Source organism: Gastrolobium bilobum, unplaced genomic scaffold (genome assembly GCF_033153095.1).
Source record: "Gastrolobium bilobum isolate Gb01-03AN ecotype WA unplaced genomic scaffold, APGP_CSIRO_Gbil_v1 utg54577, whole genome shotgun sequence".
Classification (NCBI taxonomy): domain Eukaryota; kingdom Viridiplantae; phylum Streptophyta; class Magnoliopsida; order Fabales; family Fabaceae; genus Gastrolobium; species Gastrolobium bilobum.
Window position 1 is genome coordinate 114,273 of NW_026895439.1, and position 25,477 is coordinate 139,749.

General features: G+C 33.4%; 4 protein-coding genes across 6 annotated transcripts; 3 read left to right on the top strand and 1 right to left on the bottom strand.

The window, feature by feature from the left end:
* Positions 1-2,236: 2,236 nt before the first annotated feature.
* Positions 2,237-9,129, top strand: LOC133311364 (2,3-bisphosphoglycerate-independent phosphoglycerate mutase). Of its 2 annotated transcripts, none has more exons than XM_061512411.1 (10): positions 2,237-2,520; positions 2,605-2,796; positions 3,408-3,535; positions 4,055-4,205; positions 4,283-4,486; positions 4,947-5,371; positions 6,763-6,955; positions 7,037-7,132; positions 8,313-8,468; positions 8,782-9,129. In XM_061512411.1, exons 2-10 carry the CDS (start codon positions 2,644-2,646, stop codon positions 8,944-8,946), a joined length of 1,671 nt encoding a protein of 556 aa, XP_061368395.1. In that variant the 5' UTR covers positions 2,237-2,520; positions 2,605-2,643; the 3' UTR covers positions 8,947-9,129. The 2 variants fall into 2 exon arrangements, with proteins under 2 accessions (XP_061368395.1, XP_061368391.1); XM_061512407.1 differs by having other exon boundaries at positions 2,238-2,520; positions 2,624-2,796.
* Positions 9,130-12,710: 3,581 nt separating this feature from the next.
* LOC133311423 (serine/threonine-protein phosphatase PP1-like) lies at positions 12,711-15,905 on the top strand. The gene is made up of 4 exons (XM_061512478.1): positions 12,711-12,981; positions 13,060-13,247; positions 14,222-14,781; positions 15,575-15,905. Exons 2-4 carry the CDS (start codon positions 13,079-13,081, stop codon positions 15,740-15,742), a joined length of 897 nt encoding a protein of 298 aa, XP_061368462.1. The 5' UTR covers positions 12,711-12,981; positions 13,060-13,078; the 3' UTR covers positions 15,743-15,905.
* A 1,322-nt stretch (positions 15,906-17,227) lies between these two features.
* LOC133311432 (uncharacterized) lies at positions 17,228-19,659 on the top strand. 2 transcript variants are annotated; one of them, XM_061512489.1, is made up of 3 exons: positions 17,228-17,316; positions 17,399-17,485; positions 18,867-19,659. In XM_061512489.1, the coding sequence occupies exon 3, from the start codon at positions 18,890-18,892 to the stop codon at positions 19,466-19,468; it is 579 nt and encodes a 192-aa protein (XP_061368473.1). In that variant the 5' UTR covers positions 17,228-17,316; positions 17,399-17,485; positions 18,867-18,889; the 3' UTR covers positions 19,469-19,659. The 2 variants fall into 2 exon arrangements, with proteins under 2 accessions (XP_061368473.1, XP_061368477.1); XM_061512493.1 differs by lacking the exon at positions 17,228-17,316 and having other exon boundaries at positions 17,334-17,485.
* A 3,856-nt stretch (positions 19,660-23,515) lies between these two features.
* LOC133311460 (uncharacterized) lies at positions 23,516-24,853 on the bottom strand. The gene is made up of 2 exons (XM_061512517.1): positions 24,718-24,853; positions 23,516-24,510 (listed from the first exon to the last, which is right to left on the bottom strand). The coding sequence occupies exon 2, from the start codon at positions 24,409-24,411 to the stop codon at positions 23,725-23,727; it is 687 nt and encodes a 228-aa protein (XP_061368501.1). The 5' UTR covers positions 24,412-24,510; positions 24,718-24,853; the 3' UTR covers positions 23,516-23,724.
* Positions 24,854-25,477: the final 624 nt, after the last annotated feature.

The window sequence follows — 25,477 nt, forward strand, 5'->3', positions numbered from 1 at the left end:
TGAGTTTTTTTTAACTAGCACCTTTATGATAAATGGTATAGTTAGGATTGATTTTTTTTTACCATACGTTCATCAAAGTCATCGTATATTCATCCACTACAGCATTAACCTCTTGAATTCTTTACAGTTACGTTATTTATATATTAATAATGAATTACAATTTTTGATATCTAAAATAGATTTTTTTTAATAATAATATATAATTTAGATTGGGTAGATATTCAATGTACGTATCTTGAAGTTATAGAAAAAATCAAATTATTTAAATGATGACTAATTATATTTATTAAAATCAAGTCAATTCAATTCATATATATTGGCTTCCATCATGGCATGATGATTTTGCATATTGTTCATAATTTTTCATTAAAAAAATATAATGACAAAAATAAGTGAAAAGATAATGCGCATTATTTTCTATTTCTTATATGGGTTCCCTTTTTCTGCAGTTAATGCAGATAAGTTATCTGCACTAAGCCCAATACGACGTCGTTTTGGGACAGAAATCATGGTATTTTTATAATTTTAATTTATTTTAGGGTTATTATAGTCTTTATAATTATAATTATAATTTTTTAATCTTTCAATTCTAAAACGACGTCGTTTTTGAAGTAAATGCAGATAACTTATCTCCAGTATGTGCAGAAATATTTTTCTCTTCTTATATTAGTGTAACGGTCTTTTTTTTTTTTTTCTTTTTTTGAATTTCCTCGAAATATTCTGAGTCGACAGTGGAAGACTAATTCCTTCGAGGTGTAGAGATTGTCTTAGTGAATTTTGTCTCTACCAACAAAGTCTTTTCCATATACACGACCGGAGATCAAACACCTGTCAACATACTTAAGGGATCCAGTCATCTACCAACTATGCCAGGCTTTGTTGGTTCTTTAATCATCATTTCATAGGTGTCAAAATAGGTCGACATAACATGACACTAGGGGTGTTCGCGGTCTGGATTGGATCGGTTTTAGAAGCAATAATCATCCGATCCAGTCTCTTCGGTTTGATCATGTAATCATCCATTCGGTTTGAATTTTTTTTTCAAATCTGATACTATCCAATCCAATTTTTTTCGGTTTAGATTGGATCGATTTTCGGTTTTTTGAAAAGCCTAAAATTTATTTCATGATTATTGTGCAAATAACATATCTTTTGTATATGAGAAAAATGTTTGTCCTTTTAAAGAATATAAGTTTGTGTCATTTTAGATCATAACCGTTGATTTCCGTAAATCAACGGTTAGGATTTATTGGGTTATACTTATTAATTGTATATATTAGTTTTGTAAAGATTTTTTTTTTTGAAATACAAAAGCATCTATAAACGATAATATAGTTTTTTTTTGGCAATGAGATGTGAAGCTCTACACAAATGAAATTTTGCTGATGGGATGTGGCTAGATTTTTTCTTGGGTTTGGAATTTTTTTGGCTATAATTGGGGAAATGTCCAAGTAGGTAGAGGAGAATTAATATATTGGATCGATTTGGATTGGATCGGTTTTCATCAACCAATCCGAAAACCGATCCAATTCGAAAGCTGATCAAATCCAATTAAAATTTGTGAATTTTTTTCGGTTTTCGATTTTTTGCTTTTCAGTTTTTCGGTTATCGGTTTTTTTGATTTGGTCACTGCGGTTTGAATCGGTTGATGAACACCCCTACATGGCACGATACGACACAAATTTGAAACGATACAGATACACGCAATATGAACACGATACTAATTTTTATTGGTGTCAAAATCTTTGACCCAGACACGATCCATAAATTTTGAGTGTTATGAATATACGACATTTGTGACACGTAAATTATGAGTCAAAATTGTTATAAAAAATAAAAATAAAAAATTATGAGTCAAAATAAATAATTGATAAAAAAATTTAAAAATTAGGTCAAAATTAGAAAATAAATATGGATCAAATTCTTGTTGACACGAGATAACACACAACTTCACACAAAATTGTTACATTGAACATCAATTTTTATGTCATATCACCAGAGACACCCCTACCAAAAATTTAATATTAAGACACACTTGATAAATAAGAGGTGGATAGAATATATGGAAGGGAACATAAAGAAACAAAAAGGAAAAAGAGAAAACACAAGAAACCGAATAGGAAGGAGTTTTTTTTGTTTTTTTTGTTGTTGAAAGAAAACAGGTTAGGGGAGCAAAAAACATTGGAGGCGTGCGTGCATCGTGGTGTTTTTCGCGCAAGCTATACGCTACAATAAAGTACACGGTAATGGCCTATACCAGGTAAAATCAGGGGGCTAAAAAATTTGATGTGTTCGGACTTTGGAGCAGCCCTTATTATTACTGTGGGTGTGTGTGGCTTTGTGCTCGGAATCCAGAGTGGCATATACCAAAGTTAAAAAAAGAAAAAGAAAAAAGAAAAAAAGAAAATAGAGAGCCACTAGCATATTTATTTAAACAGAGTGTGTAGGGGTTAGGTTGTTGTAGCATTACAGTGGTGTTTGTTGTCGCGAATAGTTTGCGTCGTTCCGCCACCGAGAGAGGTATCCAATGTTTTTTAAGTATACTATCCATCAAGTGTTATGTGATATTTGTTTATAAGTGTTAACCTTGTAATAATAATTTAGATTTGTTGCGAATCTGAAGAAATTTACAGAGTTAAGAAGATGGGTACCTCATGGAAATTAGCGGATCATCCAAAGCTTCCAAAGGGTAAACAGGTGGCGGTTGTGGTCTTGGACGGTTGGGGCGAGGCTAAACCCAATCAGTACAACTGCATCCATGTCGCTGAGACACCCGTCATGGACTCCCTTAAGAACGTACATACCCTACTCTTTTTCGATTTGGATCGATCTAACTTTTTTTTTTTTTTTTTTAATTTTCTTTTTTATAGATCTATTTTTACACGATTTTCACCTTTCTAACTTCACTACACTCACCATCCATATAGATTCATTGTTAGATTTAGCTTTCTGGTTCCTGATTCCGCCTTTTAATTTAGGCTCTATGTTGTTTGTACAGTGAAGAATGCCGATAAATTATTTTTATTCGTCCATTTCCAAAATAAATGATAAACTACCTGATGAAAAATTAAAAAATTATAAGGTTTGGTGTTTGTCATTTTAAATGACATAAGTTATCTCATTTTAGGACAGAGATAGACACAGAAAAACGAAAATCACAATCCACAGAAAGAAAGTGAGTGGTTTTTTTTTAATTTAAAATTCAAATTTTCTATGTCTGTATCTCTTTTAAAATGACATAATTTTCTGTCATTTAAAATGAGAATCACTTTCCAAAATTATAATAATAAACATTATTATAACTTTTCAATAAATTATAATTACAAAAATATTTTAATTTCCACTCATCGTTTTTGGGCAGAAAAAATGAACTGGAATTCCTCGTAATTGTTTGTTTTGATATATAGGGTGCCCCTGACAAATGGAGATTGGTTAGGGCTCATGGTAAGGCAGTAGGCCTTCCAACAGAAGATGACATGGGCAATAGTGAAGTTGGTCACAATGCACTTGGTGCTGGCCGTATATTTGCTCAGGGGTAAGTAAAACTTAGCTTGTCATCTCTATTGCCATTTATCATAAACCAATTACATATTTTGTAGTATCTGATTCAACTTTTTGGTTTAGGATACAGTATGATGATTTATCTTATAGGTTTCATTTCATGATATGTCTCCACTTTCAAAAATTCTTATTAACTAGTCTTTTGATATAATCTAATCGCTTTTACTCTTTCCTAGTTTAGTTTGAGTTCTAGGATCCAATACAATAATTAACAGCGCCTTTCTTTGTCTTGTTGTATTTCACTTTTCACTTTTCCCACGGGCTTTGTATTCCTATTTCTGGGTGGACAATATATTCTAATCCTAATTTTAATAAATTTCGACACTGGAATCGGAATTTAGTATTTACCATTGCGTGGTGCACACTAACTATCTTCAAATACGGTTCCCTGATAACTGTACTATTTGGTCTTTTGTATTTGATTTTCATTTTCTTGCTTTAAATATATTCCTTGAACGCCTGAGGATTGAGGTCTCTTGATTTCTGATTGTAGTGCAAAGCTTGTAGACCTTGCTCTTGCCTCTGGAAAAATTTTTGAAGGAGAAGGTTTCAAGTACATAAAGGAATGTTTTGAAACTGGCACATTGCATCTCATCGGGTTACTGAGTGATGGCGGAGTCCACTCCAGACTTGATCAGTTGCAGGCAAGTATTTTGGTTTGGAACTTTTGTACCTTCATGCCTTTCAAATTGATTCATTCTAATTAGCTGCTTTTATACAGCTGTTGCTTAAAGGGGTTAGTGAGCATGGTGGTAAAAGAATTCGTGTCCATATTCTTACTGATGGCCGTGATGTTTTAGATGGTTCAAGTGTGGGATTTGTTGAAATTCTTGAAAATGATCTTGCAAAATTGCGTGAGAAAGGCATCGATGCAAGGATAGCATCCGGTGGAGGTCGAATGTATGTCACAATGGACCGCTATGAGGTATTTACATATCAATGGCTTGGAAATGACCTACATTTTACATAAGTCAGAAATCTTTCACTGCTCCTATTTCTATATTTTAGTTTTAATTTTGATGCATAAGTAGCAGCTAAAGCCTTTCCTTTATCTCTCTTCTTTTTGAAAAAGAAAATGTTTTCAAAAAAAAAAATCTTGTTTTCCACTTTCATCTCCCTGTTTGTATATACGACAGCTACAGGTTCTTAAAAGGTGGGATGGGTGGGTTAATAGCAATTATACAACAGCATCAATAACAAAAGCCTTTTCCCACTAGCCTTTGTGGTGTGAAAACATAAGTTTGTTATTGAAATTATGTCTTGTGAGTAGCTTTGTATTTTCAGATTTATATTATTGTATAGGAAATATGCTTTCACTTGAAAATATTTGTGCTTTTTTATTCTGGTATATGTGATGATCAAAATGATTTAAAAACTAACTGCAGAATGACTGGAGTGTTGTTAAACGAGGGTGGGATGCTCAAGTTCTTGGCGAAGCCCCTCATAAGTTTACAAGTGCTCTTGAAGCTGTCAAGAAACTGAGGGCTGAACCAAAAGCGAATGACCAGTATCTGCCTCCTTTTGTAATCGTTGATGATAATGGGAAGTCTGTTGGCCCCATAGTTGATGGGGATGCTGTTGTTACATTGAATTTCCGGGCAGATCGTATGGTTATGCTTGCTAAAGCTCTGGAATATGAAAATTTTGACAAATTTGACAGAGTTCGCTACCCAAAGATCCACTATGCAGGAATGCTTGAATATGATGGTGAATTGAAGCTTCCAAGTCATTACCTTGTTTCTCCACCAGAGATTGATAGGACATCTGGCGAATATTTAGTGTATAATGGTATTCGGACTTTTGCTTGCAGGTGAGTCATCTCTACTGTAATTTTTAGTAGGATTTCTATTATGTAATTTCATGCTAATCCTCAGTCTTCCTGAATGGTCATTTTACTATTGTTGGTGAATTTTTGTAACTACTATGTAATGCATGAAAAGCCATTCCCTTTTATTAGCCCTATGTGATGGAAAAGTGTGTGTGTGTGTTTTGTGGGGGGCGGGGGGTTATAAATTAAGGGTACGTCTATTGCTACTCTTATCTAACTTCTTATTTGACTTTTCTATAATATCTTTAATGAAATAATGGTTCTTGTTTTCTCGATGCTAGTCAAACTTCATATTTATAAGAAAATTTCTAATTATTGACTATTGTGATAAGTTAACTTTTAAAACAAACTACTTTTTATGTTTCTGAACTCCTTGCTTTCATTGCCATTTTTTCTTTAATGTTGTTATTTTGAGTTCATCAGATCATAGTCATTACTTGTTACAAGCTAGATCTGATTAAAATGAAAAAAGCAATTACAATATTGTTGGAGATATTTATAACCATTAATGTAACCTCATCCAATAGCTTAAGCTTTTGGGTTGAATTGGTTCTTTACATGGTATCAGAACCTCGGTGTCACGTGTTCGATCCTCATCGCCCCCCATTTAATTACAAATTAATTAAATCTTGTGGAGTTTCTTAGCACAGGTAGGTGGACCTGTGCACTGTCCAACTTTCAAGCCCAATAGACTCGCGCGTGAGGGGGTGTTAGCGATATATATATATATATATATATATATATATATATATATATATATATAACCATTAATGTAACCTTACCCAGCAGCTTAAGCTTTTGGGTTGAATTGGTTCTTTACAAATATATATTTCCTTTTAACCTAAATTTATCACAGAATTATAAACCCAGGGGTCTGAAGAAGAAATCATGTGAATATATGAATTTAATTTAGCCTCCATCTTCTATGCTCTCTATAAACAGGTTTTAACCAGATACTAGTTTTTCCCTTGGTTTATTTTTTCATTGTCTTATTATTGATAAGAAAAAGAGCTTAGTGTGTTTTATAGGGGGAAGAAACAGACTGAAAAAACATACCGTAGAGGCAGGACCGCAGGAGGAATTGGGATAATTAGAAGTCTATAAGATTTTAAAAAGATTTATTGAATTAACTAATCTTTATAATTTACAATGCTGAGTTTGGACAGATAACAATAGAGGGGAATGGAAATAGACAAATAGGAGTGCCAATCGTCCCTCCCAAAATCATACCTGTTAAATTAAACTACCATTCTGGCTCCTGGACTTAGGGTTTGTGTGACAGTATTTACTTTGCATGCTCTTCAATGTCTAGAACTTGTTTGCTGTTTAAATGATAGCATCATAATTGCATTTATGAATTTCTTCTTCAACAGTGAGACTGTTAAATTTGGTCATGTCACATTCTTCTGGAATGGAAACCGCTCTGGGTATTTTAACCCAGAAATGGAGGAATATGTGGAAATTCCTAGTGACAGTGGGATTACGTTCAATGTCAAACCAAAAATGAAGGCACTTGAAATTGCTGAAAAGGCAAGAGATGCAATTCTTAGCAGGAAATTTGATCAGGTAATTAAATGGGGGATTTTGAGAATCATGGTTCAAATCAAATGAACTTTCACTTACCTTTTTATTTTGTCTGCTGCTTAGGTACGTGTCAACCTACCAAATAGTGACATGGTGGGGCATACAGGTGACATTGAAGCAACAGTTGTGGCTTGCAAGGCAGCTGATGAGGCTGTGAAGGTATGAACTTTTAGTTTTCAAACATGTTGGAACTTTTTTGTTGTCCTTATTTAGGTTTTGTATTTTATGTATTTTAAGTAGTGTAACAGTGATTAACTTATTATTGAAAACAAAAGAAGAAAAAAGTTGTAGATGTTAAAATCTGCTTAAATTTGGAAATAAATGTGAGTATTAGTCCATATCAAGTGAGAGCATTATTTTATTGTGAGAGGAGAGAGGAGTTAATATTGAGTATTCAATCTCGGGAATTTTTAAGAGATGTTATTTAAAATTCACATGACCCGTTTAAAAGTCACATTGCTTTATGTTCTAATCTTGACCATACATGCATGATCCAACGGATAGAATTTGTACAAGAATAATATTTGCAAGATAGTACTATTTGTTTTTGCAGGATTTTGGATCCTCTCATTTTAGCTCCTAAAGGTCATTTGCCATTTTGGGGGGATAGGGGCACACACACACAACAGTGAACCCTAGAATCACACACACACAACAGTGAACCCTAGAATGTGTTGTGTCCATCACTCTATCTCAGAAGAAGAACCAAAATTTTAGGATCTTGATCCATTCTTAATCCACTGTTGCCATGTTTTGGCATATTTCTTGGCAATGAAAGATATAATAGGAGAAACATGAATGCTTTTTATCTATTATTTTTCCATGTTTGCTACAGTTACAATGGAAATCCAAGAATGTTTTGCTGTCTTACTGTATTTTCATCTTTTCATAGTAAAAGTTAGCATTTAGGGTTAGGTTTTTTTAATTAAGTTTTTGTTTAATTTGGTTAATTCTTATGAAATAGCTTTATAGTAAATTTTCTTTTCTTATGGAGTGGACAAGATCAAATGTCTTTTGAATGCTGGTGATATATCCTTTGAAAGTCTCTAGTCCTTGCATTTAGTTTATGTGCTATTATTTATGGCATAATAACTTCTCCTGTTGCAGGAGAAGTTTCCCATTTCCGGCAGAGATAACAAATTGTGGGTCCCACTTTTTAAAAAATAATAATAATAAGGACTGAAATTTTGATGCCTCACAACATGAGGTAATGCTTTCTTCTGTAACAGGAGAAAAGCATTGCCCATTATTTATTACTGCAAAAAAAAGTGATATACTAAAAGAGAGGTGAAAGCTAGATAGTTACTCATTGTATTAATTAATGTGTGTGTAATTACAGATGATCCTTGATGCAATAGAGCAAGTGGGTGGAATTTTTGTTGTAACTGCTGACCACGGAAATGCAGAGGACATGGTGAAGAGGGATAAATCTGGAAATCCTTCTCTTGACAAGAATGGAAATATCCAGATTCTTACTTCTCACACTCTTGAGCCTGTAAGTTATAGAAATTCTAGTTATTCATTGATATGAATTTTACTTTTTTTTTTTATATTTACAATCTTCTCCGCTTTCAATGAGTTATGGATGACTCGTGGGAGCTCTAGTAAACCATTATTAGTTATTGTAACAGAGATTCGTTGTTAACTAAATTGGGCAAGTGCCTAAATATTGACTTATTTTTACAAAAGCATGTAAAAAGGTGGCCTTTAGCCAAGCAGTAAAGATAAAGATCCTAATGTGAGCGCTATTCTTAGCGTATACTTGCGTAATTGTTTTAGTTCTAATCTCTACGTTTCCCTGTGTTAAGGTGCCACTTGCAATTGGAGGTCCTGGATTGTCGCCTGGTGTCAGGTTCAGAAATGATGTTCCCACTGGTGGACTGGCTAACGTTGCTGCAACTGTGATGAATCTTCATGGATTTGAGGCTCCCAGCGACTATGAGCCAACTCTCATAGAAGTAGTTGATAACTAGGGCAACATAAATGGATTATAATTTACAGAAATGCAGTGCAGGTTGTCAGCCTCCAAATAATTAAAAACTTTCATCCTTCCACTTGTTCGGTGGGTTTTGTTCTTTATAACTCTTAAGTCTGCGGTTGACAGAGGATGATAACTATAATTAATGCGATTTTGAGTGAGTTTCCTTTCAACTTTATTTAATTGTCCTGAATAATACTTGGACAGGGTTAATTTGTGATTGCCCGTATGAACTTCCAAGGCCGTCTCTAAATCATGCTTGAGTTATGGACCGTTGTTACGCCTGAATACTGTGCGTGGTTGTTTCGCGTATTCTTAAATGTTGATGGGGGACGTTGATATCCCCTTCTTTTTTTCATTGATGCGAGGCAAACCATTGTTTATTCATATATAGTTTTGGGAAATAGTTTTCTCCAAAGATAATTATCTCATCTCAGTGAGACATAAAAAGACGTGCCTGCAATTTTTTTTCTTTTTTATTTTTCTTTAACTTGTGGGCTCTACATTTCTTGTTAGTGTAGGAAAAAAAACTTCTCTCATGTTAAATGAGAGAAGTATTATCTGTTAGTTTTTTTACAATGATTACATTTTGGGAAATAATTATCTTATGTTGCATGAGATAATTATCTCATGCAACAGAGGCAAAATAATGGGGTCCATTATTTTTTCTTTTTTTGAAAAAGTAGTGGACCCCACAATTTTATCTCTGTTGCATGAGATAATTATCTCATGCAACATGAGATTAATAGATCCCTTACATTTTCATGAACTTTTGATGCCCTTCAGTTGCGGATTCAGGAAGTTATATGACGGGCAAAAATTTATATTATTATTATGAAATGGTAATGCCAATTTTGGTTGGATATCACGTTAAGAATACAAAAATATCTGTCAAGCAGAACTTAATAAAATTACAAAAAAATTTGTCAGTTTTTTGGTTGGAATGTCAATTTTTTTGTTTTCGGTAACGGTGGTCTAATGCACATTTTATTTCAATAAAGAACTAGCTTTAAGACTCTATATTTTGTTTGTAAGATCAATTTTTTATTGTTTATCTTCATGCCTTCTGGTGTTATAATTGTACTTTCTTTGATTTTTTCAGAATTTTATTTTCTCATTTAATTTTTATTTAGCAGAAACAGTAAATTAATTAATGTGTTATTTATTTTTAGCATTTGGTCCCAACTAATAATTGATAACTATTATTGACTTTTTTTCTTAACCAACAAATCAAACTTAAATACTCTTATCCTGAATTCTGATATGACATTCTATACAGATTTTTAATGATTATAAAAAGAAAATTAGATAATCAATGAATATAATATCAAATTCTAGACAAATTTGACGAGTGAATATATTACTAACTAAACTCTTTTTTATATAAAATGAAAAAATCAGCTTTTCACATTGAACAGGGAGGGTAGCAGACTAAGAACAAAACCTGCTATATATGTTGACAGGTTGAATCTGGTAAATAATAGTTATCTCTAATTGGGTACAATGAACATGTGGAACACTTTTTTTATGAATAGCATCGCTTGTCTCTCACTTTTTAAAAGCATTTTCAAAATTTTGCTTTTTCATATCATGTTGCATATCATATAGTAAAACATATTTTCATATTTAACAACAAGTGATATTTGATTTTTTACATTGGAAGTTTGAACCACAGCTTGCAAACCCCAAGCCTGTATGCATCTAGCTTAAGTCCTAAATTAATATTTAGCTGAAGATCATGCGTTAGTAGTGCATATAGGCTAGGAGGATAAGGTCAGGAGTGGAGAACGGAGTTTTTCAATGGAGTCTCGGGTCCAGTTTCGCATTATAACTCAGTAGAAACATCGTTAGAAGTCACTATGGTGCAGAAGTCGTATCAAATGAAGTGATGATGAGGAAGCTTCTAGCAAGGAGTATGAGAGTGAAGCATTGACGGAAAGTTTTGATGAAAAATATGAGGAAGGAAGTGAAAAAGAGAGTTATGAGGAGTTAGGTAACGAGGAGGATCCTACGTTTAAGAAAAATTGAATACATTGGAAGGGAAATACGAATGTCCGAAATTGTGGTGGCGTTACCACGGGCGGATTATAGAACAAAAGTCCATTTAAATCATGTTTATATTTCAAGGATGCTTACTGATTGCTCCATTAGGGTTTTAAAATTCTCAATTTTCTATTTTAGTATGCGTGGGAAATTATTTTTCTGTGGGAGCGTTGAATTTCTTGCCCTTCCCGCAACGTTCATTAATTTTTGACATCAACTGCTAAACCACAACAATTTATTAGTTGTAATGCTCTGGATATTATATTTATTATATATTAAATGTAAATTTTGTCATATTATTTTACAAAAAATTAACTATTTTTCTATTGAACAACTACAATACATCTTAACAAAATCAAGAAATCCAAATCCTAATGAAATTGTTTAAAAATGTAATTTTTCTAAAATTTTGTTAGAAAATATGTCTTAAAATGTTTTAAACTCATTTTTAAAAAATTTATATTCTTAAATAATTTTATTAGAATTTTTGTTTCGTATATTTGTTGAGATATATTATAGTAGTTGAATAGAAAAATGGTTCAAATTGTTATATAATAATAAAATAAAATTTACATTTGATATATAATAAATTAATAATAAAAGCATTACAACTAATAAATTGCTATGACTTAATAATTGGTGTTAGAACTTAGAAGTTTTCATAACGAGATATTGGATTAGACAACCACCTAACCTATGGATAAGGAGCAGGAGATAAAAGGATACCAAAAAAAAAAAAAGAAAAAAAAAGTAGCAGGAGATAATAGGAGAGAAGAAGGAGAAAAAAGGTGATATAAAAGCGCGAGAGATAGAGATTAGAGAAGAAGGGAGAGATAAAAGAGATTCTCATTGAGACTTTTTATGTTTTTTTAAGGAAATATAGCTTCTTTTTATAAATAAATTTTTTAGTCTTTTTTCTTTTTTATGTCCTCAATGATATAGTATTGTTTTCTTAGTGGTACTTCTAATTTAGAGCTTAATTTTGATACACTGTTATAATACAATTATTTTAGTATTTATTTGATTTTGTATTAAAATTTTATCTATTAAGTTTGACTTTATTAATAAATATATAAATTTTAAACTTATTAAATAATTTGATAACACATCATTATAGTATTATATCAAAATTAAAATTTTAAATTAGTTATGTAACTTTGATGTGTGAATCTGTGATCTATTGTTAATGATGTGAATTAAGCTCAGTAAATAAACCTTTAGGATGGGCATAAATGAATAAGTGTTCCAACATACCCTTTTTATATATTTTTAAATAATTTTTTACCATTAAATAAAATTTGATGTTTGTACCACTAATAAAAATTATAAACTAAATAATAAAAAGAAGGAGGATATTCATACTATCTATTTTTCCAGTATCATCCTCTATAATTATATATTCTCTCGAATAATTATTTTTTTTCTCTCTCTTCAGATATTTATCGACTGACGGATGACATAGAGAGAGAAACAAATAATTTTAATATTATAAGTATATTTTTCAAATAGATGATAATAGAAAAATAAAATAATAGGAATATTGTTTTTCTATTGATAAAATAAGAACCATGACGAGGACAACCTTGACGTCTATCTAATGCTTTCATTTTATTTCATCCAGATGTGGTGCTCATAATGAGATTTCTTTATTAGCAAACCAACACATTCAACAATGATAACTCAATTGCACAGGTCCTTTCCTTTTGAGGATAGAGTACTAAATAAATACATGAAACTGATTCCTCCTCTTTCCTAATTTTAGAGGAGGAGGCATGGTGCCTCTTCTGCCTTCCATTCCTCAGCTTCTCAACCATTGAAAAAAAGTCAAATAGATAAAACAAAATCAGCTTTACCATACCCCAAATATATCCCAAAATTTGCGATATTTTTGGAACATTTCTTTCTATATCACTCTTAACCCATAAAAATACAATCCTTTTTGGCCTCTCTCCGGCTTCGCATTCTGTGATCTACTCTCACGAGTTTGGTAAGAGAAATCAAACGATAGAATAACATTATTATTTTTAATTTTTTAAAATATTTTATAAGAGGAGATAAAAATCAGATCAGAGAGGAATCGGGGAATGGAAGGATTGGATGGGTTGATAGAGAGGCTTTTGGAAGCAAGAAAGAACAGAGGCAAGCGGATTCAATTGGTAGAATCAGAAATTCGCAACCTTTGCACCACTGCAAAAGAAATCTTCCTCAGCCAGCCTATCCTACTCGAATTGGAAGCTCCCATTCACGTTTGTGGTATTTCCAACTTTATTCTCTCTATGCAAACAATATATAATCTGTTTTCTTTTCTCTACCTAAATATTTATTATATAGATTATGATCACCTTTCAATTTTCATCATCTTTTTTTACAACTTGTCATAACTTATAAAGTCATTATGTACTGGCAAAAGGGGTGGCAATGTATGACACTACCCTAACATGAAATTTTAGTGTTCGGATCAATTCGTTTTCATTTTCGTGTCGTATTTGGATTGATAAAAATTGATCCGAAAAAGTTAATTTGTTTTTATTTTGGTGTAGTATTTGGGTTGACAAAAATTGATCCAAAAAAATTTGTGTCATGTCATATGTCAATATGTGAACCCAAAATTGATCGGCATTAATTTTTTTATAATTTATTCGTGTCGTGTCGTAAATGTTGGAGATATTAATAATATAACCCAATAATATATTTACATACAAGTTCAATAGGTGAAAGCATGATTATTTAGGCTTATATGAGCTAAAGTCCAATAGATTGCATTATCTCTAGGGTTTTTTAAGCTAGAGATAATACTGTTGAACATTTCAAACTTAATGTCTCTTAGTATAATACTTCAGTATCTCTAATATCTTCTCTCTCAAAACCCATAACCTCCAATAATAAATAGTTTATTCGTGTCTTATCATGTTATGTTGACCCACATATTAAGAAACATAATTTAGGATTTACATTATTCGAGTCGTATCGTGTCAACTCACTTAATAAAAGATATATTATGAGTTTGCGAGTTTTTTGTATCGTGTCATGTCAACTCGTAAAAAAAATGTCATATTTAGGTTAAATGTACTCGGATTGTTTCGTGTTGGGTCGTGTTGACCCGAATTGACACTATCGGGCAAGTCTTGTATAAAATTGTAAATTTGAACTTCAATCTCATCGTTATATTAAAAAAAAAAGAAAAAAAAAAAACTGCATGTCGTTCGTTAACACTTGGTTTGATTCAGGGGACATACACGGGCAATATCCAGACCTGTTGCGACTGTTCGAGTATGGTGGGTTTCCGCCTGATTCGAATTATCTATTCCTTGGTGACTACGTGGACAGAGGAAAACAGAGTGTTGAAACAATAAGCCTCCTCCTTGCTTACAAGATCAAATACCCTGAAAACTTTTTCCTTCTTCGAGGAAATCATGAATGTGCATCTATTAACAGAATTTATGGCTTTTATGACGAGTGCAAGCGCAGATTCAGTGTTCGTCTCTGGAAGATATTCACAGATTGCTTCAACTGTTTGCCTGTAGCTGCAGTGATTGATGAGAAAATCCTATGCATGCATGGTGGCCTATCCCCTGATATGGAGAGTTTGGATCAAATCAAAGCCATTGAGAGGCCAGTGGATGTGCCAGACCAGGGCCTCTTATGTGACCTCCTTTGGGCTGATCCAGACAGAGAAATCAGAGGGTGGGGTGAGAATGATAGGGGTGTTTCCTACACTTTCGGACCCGATAAAGTATCTGAGTTCTTGAAGAAACACGATCTCGATCTTATATGCCGCGCTCATCAGGTTAGGTCTTTTCATTCTTTTGATTAAGAGGTTATATTAATTATGGGAAAAATGTTTATCCTTATATCCTTTTACTCTCACAAAGAAGAAACGAGACTCACACTTTTATTTTTTTTGTCAACTCTCTTTCTTCTTTTATCTATCTCTTTCTCTCTCTTAGAATGACATAAATTTACATCCTTTAAAATAATACACACTTTACCCATTAATTATTGGGTTCATTTTTTCAGCAGCAGTTACTGCCTTAAGCTTAAAAGGACATTATTTTTTTTGGTAGAAATCAAAATGTTTTTGTAATTTTAATTTATTTCAGAATTATAATAGTCTTTATAATTATAAAATTTTAATATTCAAATTCTAAAACGACATCATTTTGGAAGTAAAACAAATAATGCAGTAACTACATACACATTTTTCTGTTAATTGTTAATTATTTTATATAACTCTAATACGTTTCCTCGTAAAAGAGTTTATTGGACTTTAAGAATGGACCATGTACAAGCCCAAAAAATTTCAAGAGACTTAATTAATTTAATTAATTGGTTCTTTACATGACATTAAGTTTCGGTATTACAAGTGCAATTCTCACTATCTTTATTTAATTGATAATTAATCAAGTTTTACGAAATTTCTTAGCACAACTAATAAGTAGGTAGATTTGTGTATTGTCCATCTATTAATATAACTTCATTCGTCAGCTTAAACTTTTAAGTTGAAGTAGTTGTTTACGCTGACAAAATAAAACACTTTTCCATTTTACGACACTAAATTAAACTTGTTTCCTTTTACGTAGGTTGTTGAAGATGGCTACCAATTCTTCGCAGACAGGCAGCTAGTTACCATATTTTCGGCGCCAAACTATTGTGGAGAGTTCAATAATGCGGGTGCACTCATGTGCGTCGATGAAACTTTACTCTGTTCATTTCAGATTATCAAGCCATTGAGAGGAAAAACCACGTAACTGGAACACAGTATACTTTGAAGCCATTTTGTCCAGTTGCAGATTATCCATGTAACTAATCTTCAGCTTAAAGCAGGCAACCTAGCTGTACATAATAGATAATCATTAAATGTCTACCTATATTGTAAAGCTACTCATTTAACTTAAATGCATTCATGTTTAATACTCCTAATCATATTCTGCTTGAAGTTGAACATGCATTTCATAGTCCAAGCAATCAATCTTTTATCCAATAATTAAGAAACAATAATTGGATAAAACGGACAAGGAGGGCGTGGAGCGTTTTTCCATATTATTAGATAATTTGTTTAATTTCTTTTCTTTCTTTTTTAAAAAAAATAAAATAAATTTAACTATACTATTGTTTTTTTTTTTTTTTTTACATAAAGAACTGCTATCATAACTACAATTTATGAACTTTTAACTTTTACTCACCTTAATGTGAACAGTATTTAATATAATAAATTTAAATAATATATATATGTCAACGACTCAACAGCTAGAACAGACCGCAACCTTTGCCGTGGAAAGCTCTAATGGGGAACAGCCGAACAAGTACATGCACTTGTTTTCCAGCGCCAATAAAAGAAAACGCGTTTAGCAATACCCACAAGCAATCTCTGTTTAGCCATGGACACCTGTACAAGTTAAATATCTGAAGTCAAAAACTGTGAAGCACTAATATTTTTAAAAAGAAAGTTCAAGCGAAAGAAATGTTAACTTCTTGTAAAGTCGAGACTCTAAAGTTTTAAAATCTTAGTTTATCAAATAAAACCTTATTTATAGAAATTAAACTCAATTTTTTCCCCCTTCCAGTTCTTTACTTGCTAAGTAAATGGGTATAAAACAATTTATTGTTTGGGTAGTTTTGGTGCTCTCCTCTCATAGGCATTTTTTTTTTTTTCCTTTTCTTGTTATCATCGTCAATTTTTTTTTTTCTTCTTACAATCACTAGTCACATCGAATTTGTGTGTTTTGCGAGATAAAAGTAACGTGAATTTTCTCATGTAAAAAAAAAATTATGTGATCACAATTATTCATTGATGATGAGATAAGAAAGAGAAAAATATATAATTTTTAAATAAGTGATTGTGATCAAATAACATGATCACTTTCCTATATAATAAGGTCCAAATCTCGAAAGGTATAATAATTAAGGTAAGCTATTAAAGAATTTTAAACATGTATTGAAAACTAAATTATGTATTAAACAATATTTAAAAATTTATTAAATATATCCATCAATGGTTGACTTAATATAAGAAAAAAAAAAAGAAAAAGGCCGGAAGTACATGTTCCAATGTCAAACGTTCTTCTCGTAAACTCTGCTTTAAATGGCAGTTATTGGTTATTAGCCATTAAACAGATTGTAAACCCATTTAATAACCCATACCCATACTGGCCATAGCAGTAAATCTTTGGGTATTCCATGTACGTACTCCTTACTCTTTGACTATGACTACTAAAGAGTGCGACTCGCATTAACAATACATATCCAGTGCATTGAACCGTCTCTCTTCTTTGTGATTCATAAATTTTCACTCTCTTTCTCTCTCATCAATTCCCAGTTGAAGGTGCGTCGTGCGTTTAGGGTTTCTCAATTATTTGTCTTAGTTAAGATACTTTAATATGAGTCTTGATCGTTACTTGAATTAGGATTGCATTTAGAGAGATTTCACCTTTGAGGAGCAGATTCAATTTGCGGTTGATCAGACAACCTCAATTTCAAGATTCAATTCCCAGGTATATCACTGCCAAGTGCCAACAACGTTATGGGTTCAATATTCAAACAGATCATGTTACTGCCTTTTAATTGACCTCCTTTCTCAAATTTATTATTAGTGTTAGCTCTTTCTGTCGTTAATATCTGCTGCTGCTGCGCTCTGCACAATTGATATAGATACTTGAGGTCCTGTTTGTATTCAGTGATGGTCTTCCCTCTGTGTTTTCTAATAAAATTGTTATAGAATAATGATCCTGTGGAATTTCTTAGGCTGCTGATGCATCATCTATTTTTCAAGCCCAAATGAGCTCTCTTACGAGGGTATATTAGAGAAATATATAGATCATTGATGGACCTTCGCTTAACAGCTTAAACTTTTGAATTGAATTGATTCTTTACAAAAAGTAAAAATAAAAATTGGTGGCAGGAGTTTCAGCTCCTCTTGGTGATCATGCACTTGGAAAACTTAAGTAATACCAGTATAAGTATTGACCGGTGGTAGTCCTATACAATCTAATGTGTTCTTTAATATACATAAAAACTATAAAGGTTAAACTGATTTCATTTAACTTTTAACATAATACTCTGTTATGTTTATTTCAAGTACAATCGGGTCAGAAACGTGACTAAACTTCCTCACGTTACATCTCCTGACTAGGTAAATGCTCTGCATTTTAGTCATTACTATGTGCTTATGTTGCCTGTAGCTTACTTTTCTGACATATCTAGTGGTTAGCTATTAGATTATATTTTGGTTTTATTGATGATGATTTATCTCTTCTTCCTCAACGGTTCTTTTCTTTCTCTCTTTTGGATTTGGGATCCATCTTTTGGTTTAGAAGCAAGGTTTACTCAATAATAGCTGCTTTTCAACTGTCGTAAGTGGCTTGAAAGTTTAAACCCAACTCCTTTGTGCAATCCTCACTGATATTAAACCACTATGCATCCTTTTTAAAGGTGTGGTTTGTGTCGTAAAAATATTAGTTGTATAAAAAATTTCGAGTCGTGCGGACTAGAGTTAATGAAGATCCAGACATTATTCCAGGACTACACAGTCAACTTTGGAATTTCCCAGGCTGGCTTTTCATTAAAGATGTGTACATAAATTAAGTTATGGCTTTTGCATTTGTTAGAGATATCAATACAAAGGAAAAGAAAAATTATGATTATAAACTACTGCACTATATTTATTTGATATAGTAATTGGGCATATCACTGAAGAGACAACACAGTAACTTGTTACGTTTACCCTCCAAGCATCCATTACATGCATATAAGAAGCCGAAATTAGAAATTTTTATGCCTCAAAGTAAGATATTTGGTATGATATCAGTACTAGGTGTATCATGATTCGCACTGTATCTGTTTTAACTGAAACTACCCTTTTGCTTGAGAATACAGATTGATAAGAAGGAAAAAGCAGAATGAAAGCAGGATCTGGTAAAGGGAGAAAAGTGTGCGTGACGGTGACAGGTGTTGTGATTGCAATTGTATTACTGATAGTGATACTAGCATTGACAGTGTTCAAAGCTAAGCATCCCGTTAACACAGTGGACTCGGTGAAACTAGATGACTTGCACGTGAGCTTGGATATAGCAAAACTAAGTGTAGATTTAAACGTGACCCTGGACGTGGATCTCTCAGTGAAGAACCCGAATAAGGTGGGATTCAAGTACTCAGACAGCACTGCCGAACTTAATTACAGAGGGCAGCTGATAGGGGAAGTCCCTCTTTCTGCCGGAGAGATTTCTGCCGGCGAGACCAAGGGATTCAACCTCACCCTCACCATCATGGCCAACCGTTTGCTCTCCAATTCCCAGCTTTACTCTGATATCACATCTGGTACATTGCCTCTCAACACTTTTGTGAGACTTTCTGGCAAAGTCAGCATCTTAGGCTTTATCAAAGTCCATGTGGTTACCTCCACATCTTGTGATATTGCTGTTAATATTTCCAATAGAACGGTTGGGAACCAAGAGTGCCAATACAAGACAAAACTTTGATTATTCATTTTCAGTTTAGGAGTGAACCTAAAGTCTAGAGTAATAGACTATATAAGTATTATTTTAATTTTTAATTAATGTGCTCATAATTCACTTTGTTTCATTTGCAATTGCGATTTGTATCCCCCTCTCCTCTCTCTCTTGCTGCTGCTGGGAATTTATTTGTTATTATCATCTGCATTTTCATTACTTAACCATAATGCTTACTTCTTTAAGCTAACCTCTATTTGTTTCTGCTATTTGTGTTAATTGTTATGCAATTACAGGAGATTCCTTTCATTCGATGATTTTTTTTTTATTCTTTAATTAAGGAATTGGTGCTCACCCAACATATTCTAATTGACTCAGGCTTTAAGGTGTTGGTATTTATAGTTCAATGTATAAAGCAATTTGAGCCTCTTGTGCAGAAAGAAACATCCCAATGTCCCATGCTACTTCTTTTTCCCTTTCTTCTATTTCTCCCTTCATGTCTTGAGCCCTTATTATGCTTTGATCCATCTGAGCATATCTTATAGCTTTACCATACACCTACCGCAAAGCTGAACACTAAAACTAAATTCGCTTGTAGAAGCTTAAATGCTTTAGGGTTCCTGTTCCAATTTCTTTCATTCTCTTAACACTTGGCAGGTAGAGCGAACTCTACTCTAGTTAGGGGTGTGCAAAATAACCAAAAAAGCTGAACTGAACTATGAATCGAACCGCCCTTAAAATAATCGGTTTTTAAAAATCTGATCATGAACCGAACCGATTTTTAAAGAACTAGTTCATGAACCGAACCGAACCGATTTTTAGAACCAGTTTAAGAACTGAACCATTTCCGAACTGAACCGAACCGTTTTTAAACCGAACCAAATTGATTTTAATAACTTTATTTTTTAAATTTTTAATTTTTTTTCTTTTCAAAAGAGGGTCGACCGAAACCGGTTCCAAACCGAACCGAACCACTTGCGAACCGAATCATTTAAATCAATTCGATTCGGTTTTTCAAAAAATTCGATTCAGTTCGACCTATGCACATCCCTAACTTTAGTCGTTCGAAACTAGCTCTTGTTGCAACAGATTGGATTTGGTCAAGATTTCCATCATTCTGGTTATATCTCCATTCCTTGGGATCCGTAGGAAACATGTTGTGGTGTCCAATTGCCAAATCAATGTTGGTATTATCGTTGCCAAATCTGCAATGATAAGAGGATTTAGTGTGTTTAATTTAGATTATTAATGGAAAACAATCGTTTTCTTTCTTCAAATTCTCGAGAGGATTTTCTATTGAAGTAATTATTTTTTCTAGAAACATGCTCTTATTTTAATTATTTATTTATAATATTAATTAGACCAATTTATGAAGGCAGCAGGAAGCAGATACGAAGTTCGTGGTTGGGTCAGCATTTTACCCCAGTCTGCGAATATAGCTCAGAATATCCGAGAAAAAGTAGTACATGTATTTCTCCTATGGCGATTAGTTGTATGCTAATGTATCAGAGAAATTTGTTACAAATTTAAGGTGTGCAGACTTTGTTACGTTAGGTAAATGGCAATTGGCAAAGCGATAGTGGAAGTTTCACTTTTGATGTAACAAACATGGAATGCCGTGAGGAAGAGGACCCTCTTCATTGAAAAAAGACAGAATCTTGCATTCACCATTGACCGGCCCTCTAGCAAAATACTTATTAGTTTAAGTTGTACCATCTCTTTTCGCCTTGAGAAATTAAAAATAAAGAGCTGAATATTCGGGAAGCTTGGCTTAAGAAAAAGCATAGTCAGATGAACTTCACTCATAGTATAGAAACTAATACTATTAGCACGCTAAAGGTTTATGTCACGAGCAATCAAGAATTGAGAGGATTCTGCCTGGCCTAATGATGTTTTGGGATTCTGAACATACCACACAAAAATAACACCGTCGATTTGGAGGGACAACACATTCGGTGCAATAAATTGTTTCCAATAATCCTGTGTTCACAATGAATTGTATCCTTCTCACAAATGGCTTGTATGAGGATATGGAGAGAGAAACGAGAAGGTTTTGGGGTGGTGATGTTGATAACCAAAGAGGTGTTTGTTGGATGAAATGGCAGAAATGCTGTTCAAAAAAATGGAATGGAGGGTAGGGTTTCCATGACTTCAAGCTTTTAATCTTGCTTCCTCTTTTCGCTAAAAGTGGTTGGAGAATCTCATAAGATACTAGTTGTTTGTTAGCAAGGTTAACGAAAGGGAAATTATTCCCTTATACTTCATTCTTAAAGGCTAAAACTAGTCCAAAGCCAAGTTGGGGTTGGAGAAGTACTCTAGCAGGTAGGAGGATTCTTGAACTACGGTACTGATGGAAAATAGGAAATGGATTTAGCAGAAATACCTTTGGAGACCCAAGGGTTCCCGGGATCCAATCTTTCATTATGCCAGAATCAATGCGCTTGAACTCACCCTATCTTCTCCAAGGTTCATGAATTTTTCTGTCCTTATAATCATTTATAGATGTCTGAAAGGGTCATGTAAAACTCCACTCCTCAAGCAGCTTAACCTTTTTCTGCATTCCATTGTCTGTGGAACAAGATCATGCTATTTGCGAATTAAACAAAGAACTGAGATGATCAACTGTGGCATCCGAATATGATATTACTTTCGAACTTTTTATACCCACAAGACTTCCCTGCTTTTGATACAAGTCAGAAACAAGCATGGATAACAGCTTTCTTGTTAAACAGAGCCTCTTTTCCCGTGGGTGCAGCACCTTGAATGGTCTCTGCAATCCATGTTTTTATTACATGCAGCAAGGCTCAAGCTGCTTGAAGTGTCTCTCCTCTCACGTCAAGAGCTAATGCCTTGGTGCATCCTAATATGACACAATGGGGGACATAGTAGATGAGCTAAAGAAAAGAATGGCCCAGCATGGTTATATGGAGTTCGCTACATATACAATTTGGCTGATTTGGTTGGACAGAAACAATCTTTTCAATCAGCACACTTGGTCTACCATTGAAGCTACATCCAAGGCATACAATGAGCAGCAGGAATTTAGGTTAGCTACGGGTTTACATCAACAACTTTTTTTAGGAATACTGTCATTTATACAAGCTCTTACGACCACGAAAATCATACTAGAAAGTAAGCTGGGACAGAGAAAGGGAAAAAGGGAAGACCCCAGTGCACAAGGTTCCCCGACTTGCGAAGGTAGAGGTGAGCATTATTTGTACGCAGCCTTACCTTTGCATTTTTGCATAGAGACTATTTTTCCGACTCGAATATGTGACTTTCCGGTCACAAGGAGCAACACTTTCTTTGTTAGCCTATCTTTTATAATTTTGCACAAAAAGAAGAAAAGAGTATTCTTGCATCAGCTTTTTTCTCTACTAGAACTAAATTTCTGTCCATGCAATTTTAAGGACGCATTTACAAGGATTTCTCATGTGCTGGCTCAAGATTCAAGTCTGAAGAAGTTAAGATAAGAAACACCGTCTTCTTTCCAAGGAGTTTAGCCACTAGACCCACACTCTTTACACAAAAATAAGGAGTGAACCAGCCAATTTTCTTGACTCTAAAAATCACTAAAACTTGAGTGACAAAAGAAGTATATACTTTTTCTATTAAAAGAAAAAAATGGTGAAACACATACTCACATACCCGAACAATGTGACTCAAGCATCAGAAGGATGGGTAGAAAAACATACCCTATGTTACCAATTATCCTTGCCAGATGGATCATCACTTTTTTGGATATTGTGTTAAATGAAGGACGGACGAAAGAACAAGAGAAGAAAGTAAAGCATCAGTCTGACTATTAGTTGGGATTACAAAGGGATGAAATTCCATAGTCAATAACTATTTCAGCATTCATACTAATAATCAAACAAATCATCATGATAGAAAGCCCAATCTGAAACAACCGATTTGACCAGTAAGATAGCGATAAAGTAACACTCAAGCTTGAACCATAGCAGTCAATGTATGTTATTAAAATTAATCTAGTAACTTGATTTAAAAACGTACTTGCAATAAAAATTGAAGCAGAACGACAAGATAAAGAAATATTTATGTGAGTAGAGTAACACAGGAGAATAATTCATTATAAAATAAACTGACATCAATAGTTTACTATACAATATAGCTGCTACATCTATCAGCTGGGTCAGAATCAGAAGCAGTTGTTAGAGATACATAGAACATGATGAACATTAAAACTAGCAGCACAAAACTTACGAATGAATGTGATGTTTAACTAGTCCAGATATATGCATAAACCATGCTCCATTTAGGTTGAGTCAGAATTCAAGCTTTTTGCATAACCCCGGTTGAATGTTCCTTGGTTTACAAGCCGGTTTCCTGGGTGCACCGGGACAAGTATCTGCAATTCCAGTGAAATGGGGAGGGGAAGGAGGTGTTTTACAATCAACTGAATCACATTCTACATTAGACATTAGAACAGAAACACCCTCCTCACTTTGGTTCGAAACAATAACTTGCAAAATATTCTCATATACTGATTCAAACATGTCATTGTCCGAAAGAGATTCTGCGTCATGAAAAGGATTCTGTTGTTGAACAACATGAAAATTAAGTTGCCGGGCAACACCGATCCTTGATTCATCAAGACACTTGTTACTGTAGGGTGCACGTGCCATGTAATCAGGACCATGTGCAAAGGGGTCAAAAACACCATCCTTGGGTGTTCGGGGGCTACAGTTATTATTATCAACACTGCCACTGGCATTGCGTTCAGAATCAATACAGGCTAGTTTCAGTTGTTTCCTGACCACAGTGAGTGTGAGAGGAGATTGAAAATCACCATTCTCTCTACCAGAGTCAGGAGTTATAGGAACTAGACAATCAGTGGCTTCTACAACCTTAGCCTTAGGAGGAACATCATTGTTGACTTCAATTGTACCAATACTCTCATCCTGTTTCTCCTCAGATTCTTTGCACAGATCCACACAAGCTTCAGAATCCATAAGCAGTTTCAGCTATGATAGCATATGTCAAAACGAAATTGAGTTTAAAATCGAACTGAAACCAGGTACAATTTACCCAACTCTGCAACCCTAATTTACCTGCCCACAACAGCACAAGGACAAACAAGGCTTTGAAAATAACAAGAAAATTTTGATATAAGCAACAACAAAAATAAAGAAAGAGAGATCTAAGGGGGAGAAAAAGCCAAAAATTGAAGCATATTAATTAATTTATTGCGTTGTGGATAAAGTAGAAAAAAGTTTGGATTTTGAAATTTGGGGAAAGAGGAAAGTGGAGTGGAGTACCTGATGATAGTGAAAGCTTAACGGAGAAGAGAAGAGAAGACAAGTATAGCAATAGAAGCAGCCGCCGCGCAGCGCCAAATTACAAAGAGTAGAGAGCGCCAATGAAATCCAACCTAGTTGACTGTACATACTTGTACAGTTTCGAAAATAAATTATCATAATAATCCAACCTAGTTCATGAGAGGCAATTTTATTAACAGCGGATATAAGAATAAGATTTTAAACTCTTTTTAAATATAATATTAAGAAGGATTGAATATAATAATTCATTAAATAAGCGGGAATGATTTCCGCCTTTTGAAGCAGAAAATATTTATCTACCACTCAGACGAAAAATGATGAGCCCTCTCCTTTTTTTCTCCAAATGGCGGATAAATATATTTTGTCTCAAAAGTAGAAATTATTTTTCCTTTCAAATATGAGAAATTTATACTTATCACCAGTTAAGTTTATCATTTTTTATCACCAAATTTTAACTATTAATTTTCGCAATATAATAATTATAATTTGAGGAAGGTTCTATTTACAATTTTTTTTATAACCTCTTATAACCATATCTTAACACCGTTGATTTTCGTCAATCAACGGTTATCATTTGTTGTAAATTAATAATTAATTAATGAGTTTAATTTGTGAAAATAATAACCGTTCATGGGCAAAAATCAACCGTGTTAAGATATGGTTGTAAGAGGTTGTAAAAAAAGTTGTAAGTATAACTTTTCTCTTATAATTTATTGAGAATTAATAATTAATTGATAAG

Coding starts and splice junctions, on each gene's coding strand:
- LOC133311423 (XM_061512478.1), top strand. CDS start 13,079: ATGGAAGGATTGGATGGGTTGATAGAGAGGCTTTTGGAAGCAAGAAAG. Junction 13,248..14,221: donor AGCTCCCATTCACGTTTGTG/GTATTTCCAACT, acceptor GGTTTGATTCAG/GGGACATACACGGGCAATAT. Junction 14,782..15,574: donor TTATATGCCGCGCTCATCAG/GTTAGGTCTTTT, acceptor CCTTTTACGTAG/GTTGTTGAAGATGGCTACCA.
- LOC133311364 (XM_061512411.1), top strand. CDS start 2,644: ATGGGTACCTCATGGAAATTAGCGGATCATCCAAAGCTTCCAAAGGGT. Junction 2,797..3,407: donor TCATGGACTCCCTTAAGAAC/GTACATACCCTA, acceptor TTTGATATATAG/GGTGCCCCTGACAAATGGAG. Junction 3,536..4,054: donor GGCCGTATATTTGCTCAGGG/GTAAGTAAAACT, acceptor TTCTGATTGTAG/TGCAAAGCTTGTAGACCTTG.
- LOC133311460 (XM_061512517.1), bottom strand. CDS start 24,411: ATGGATTCTGAAGCTTGTGTGGATCTGTGCAAAGAATCTGAGGAGAAA.
- LOC133311432 (XM_061512489.1), top strand. CDS start 18,890: ATGAAAGCAGGATCTGGTAAAGGGAGAAAAGTGTGCGTGACGGTGACA.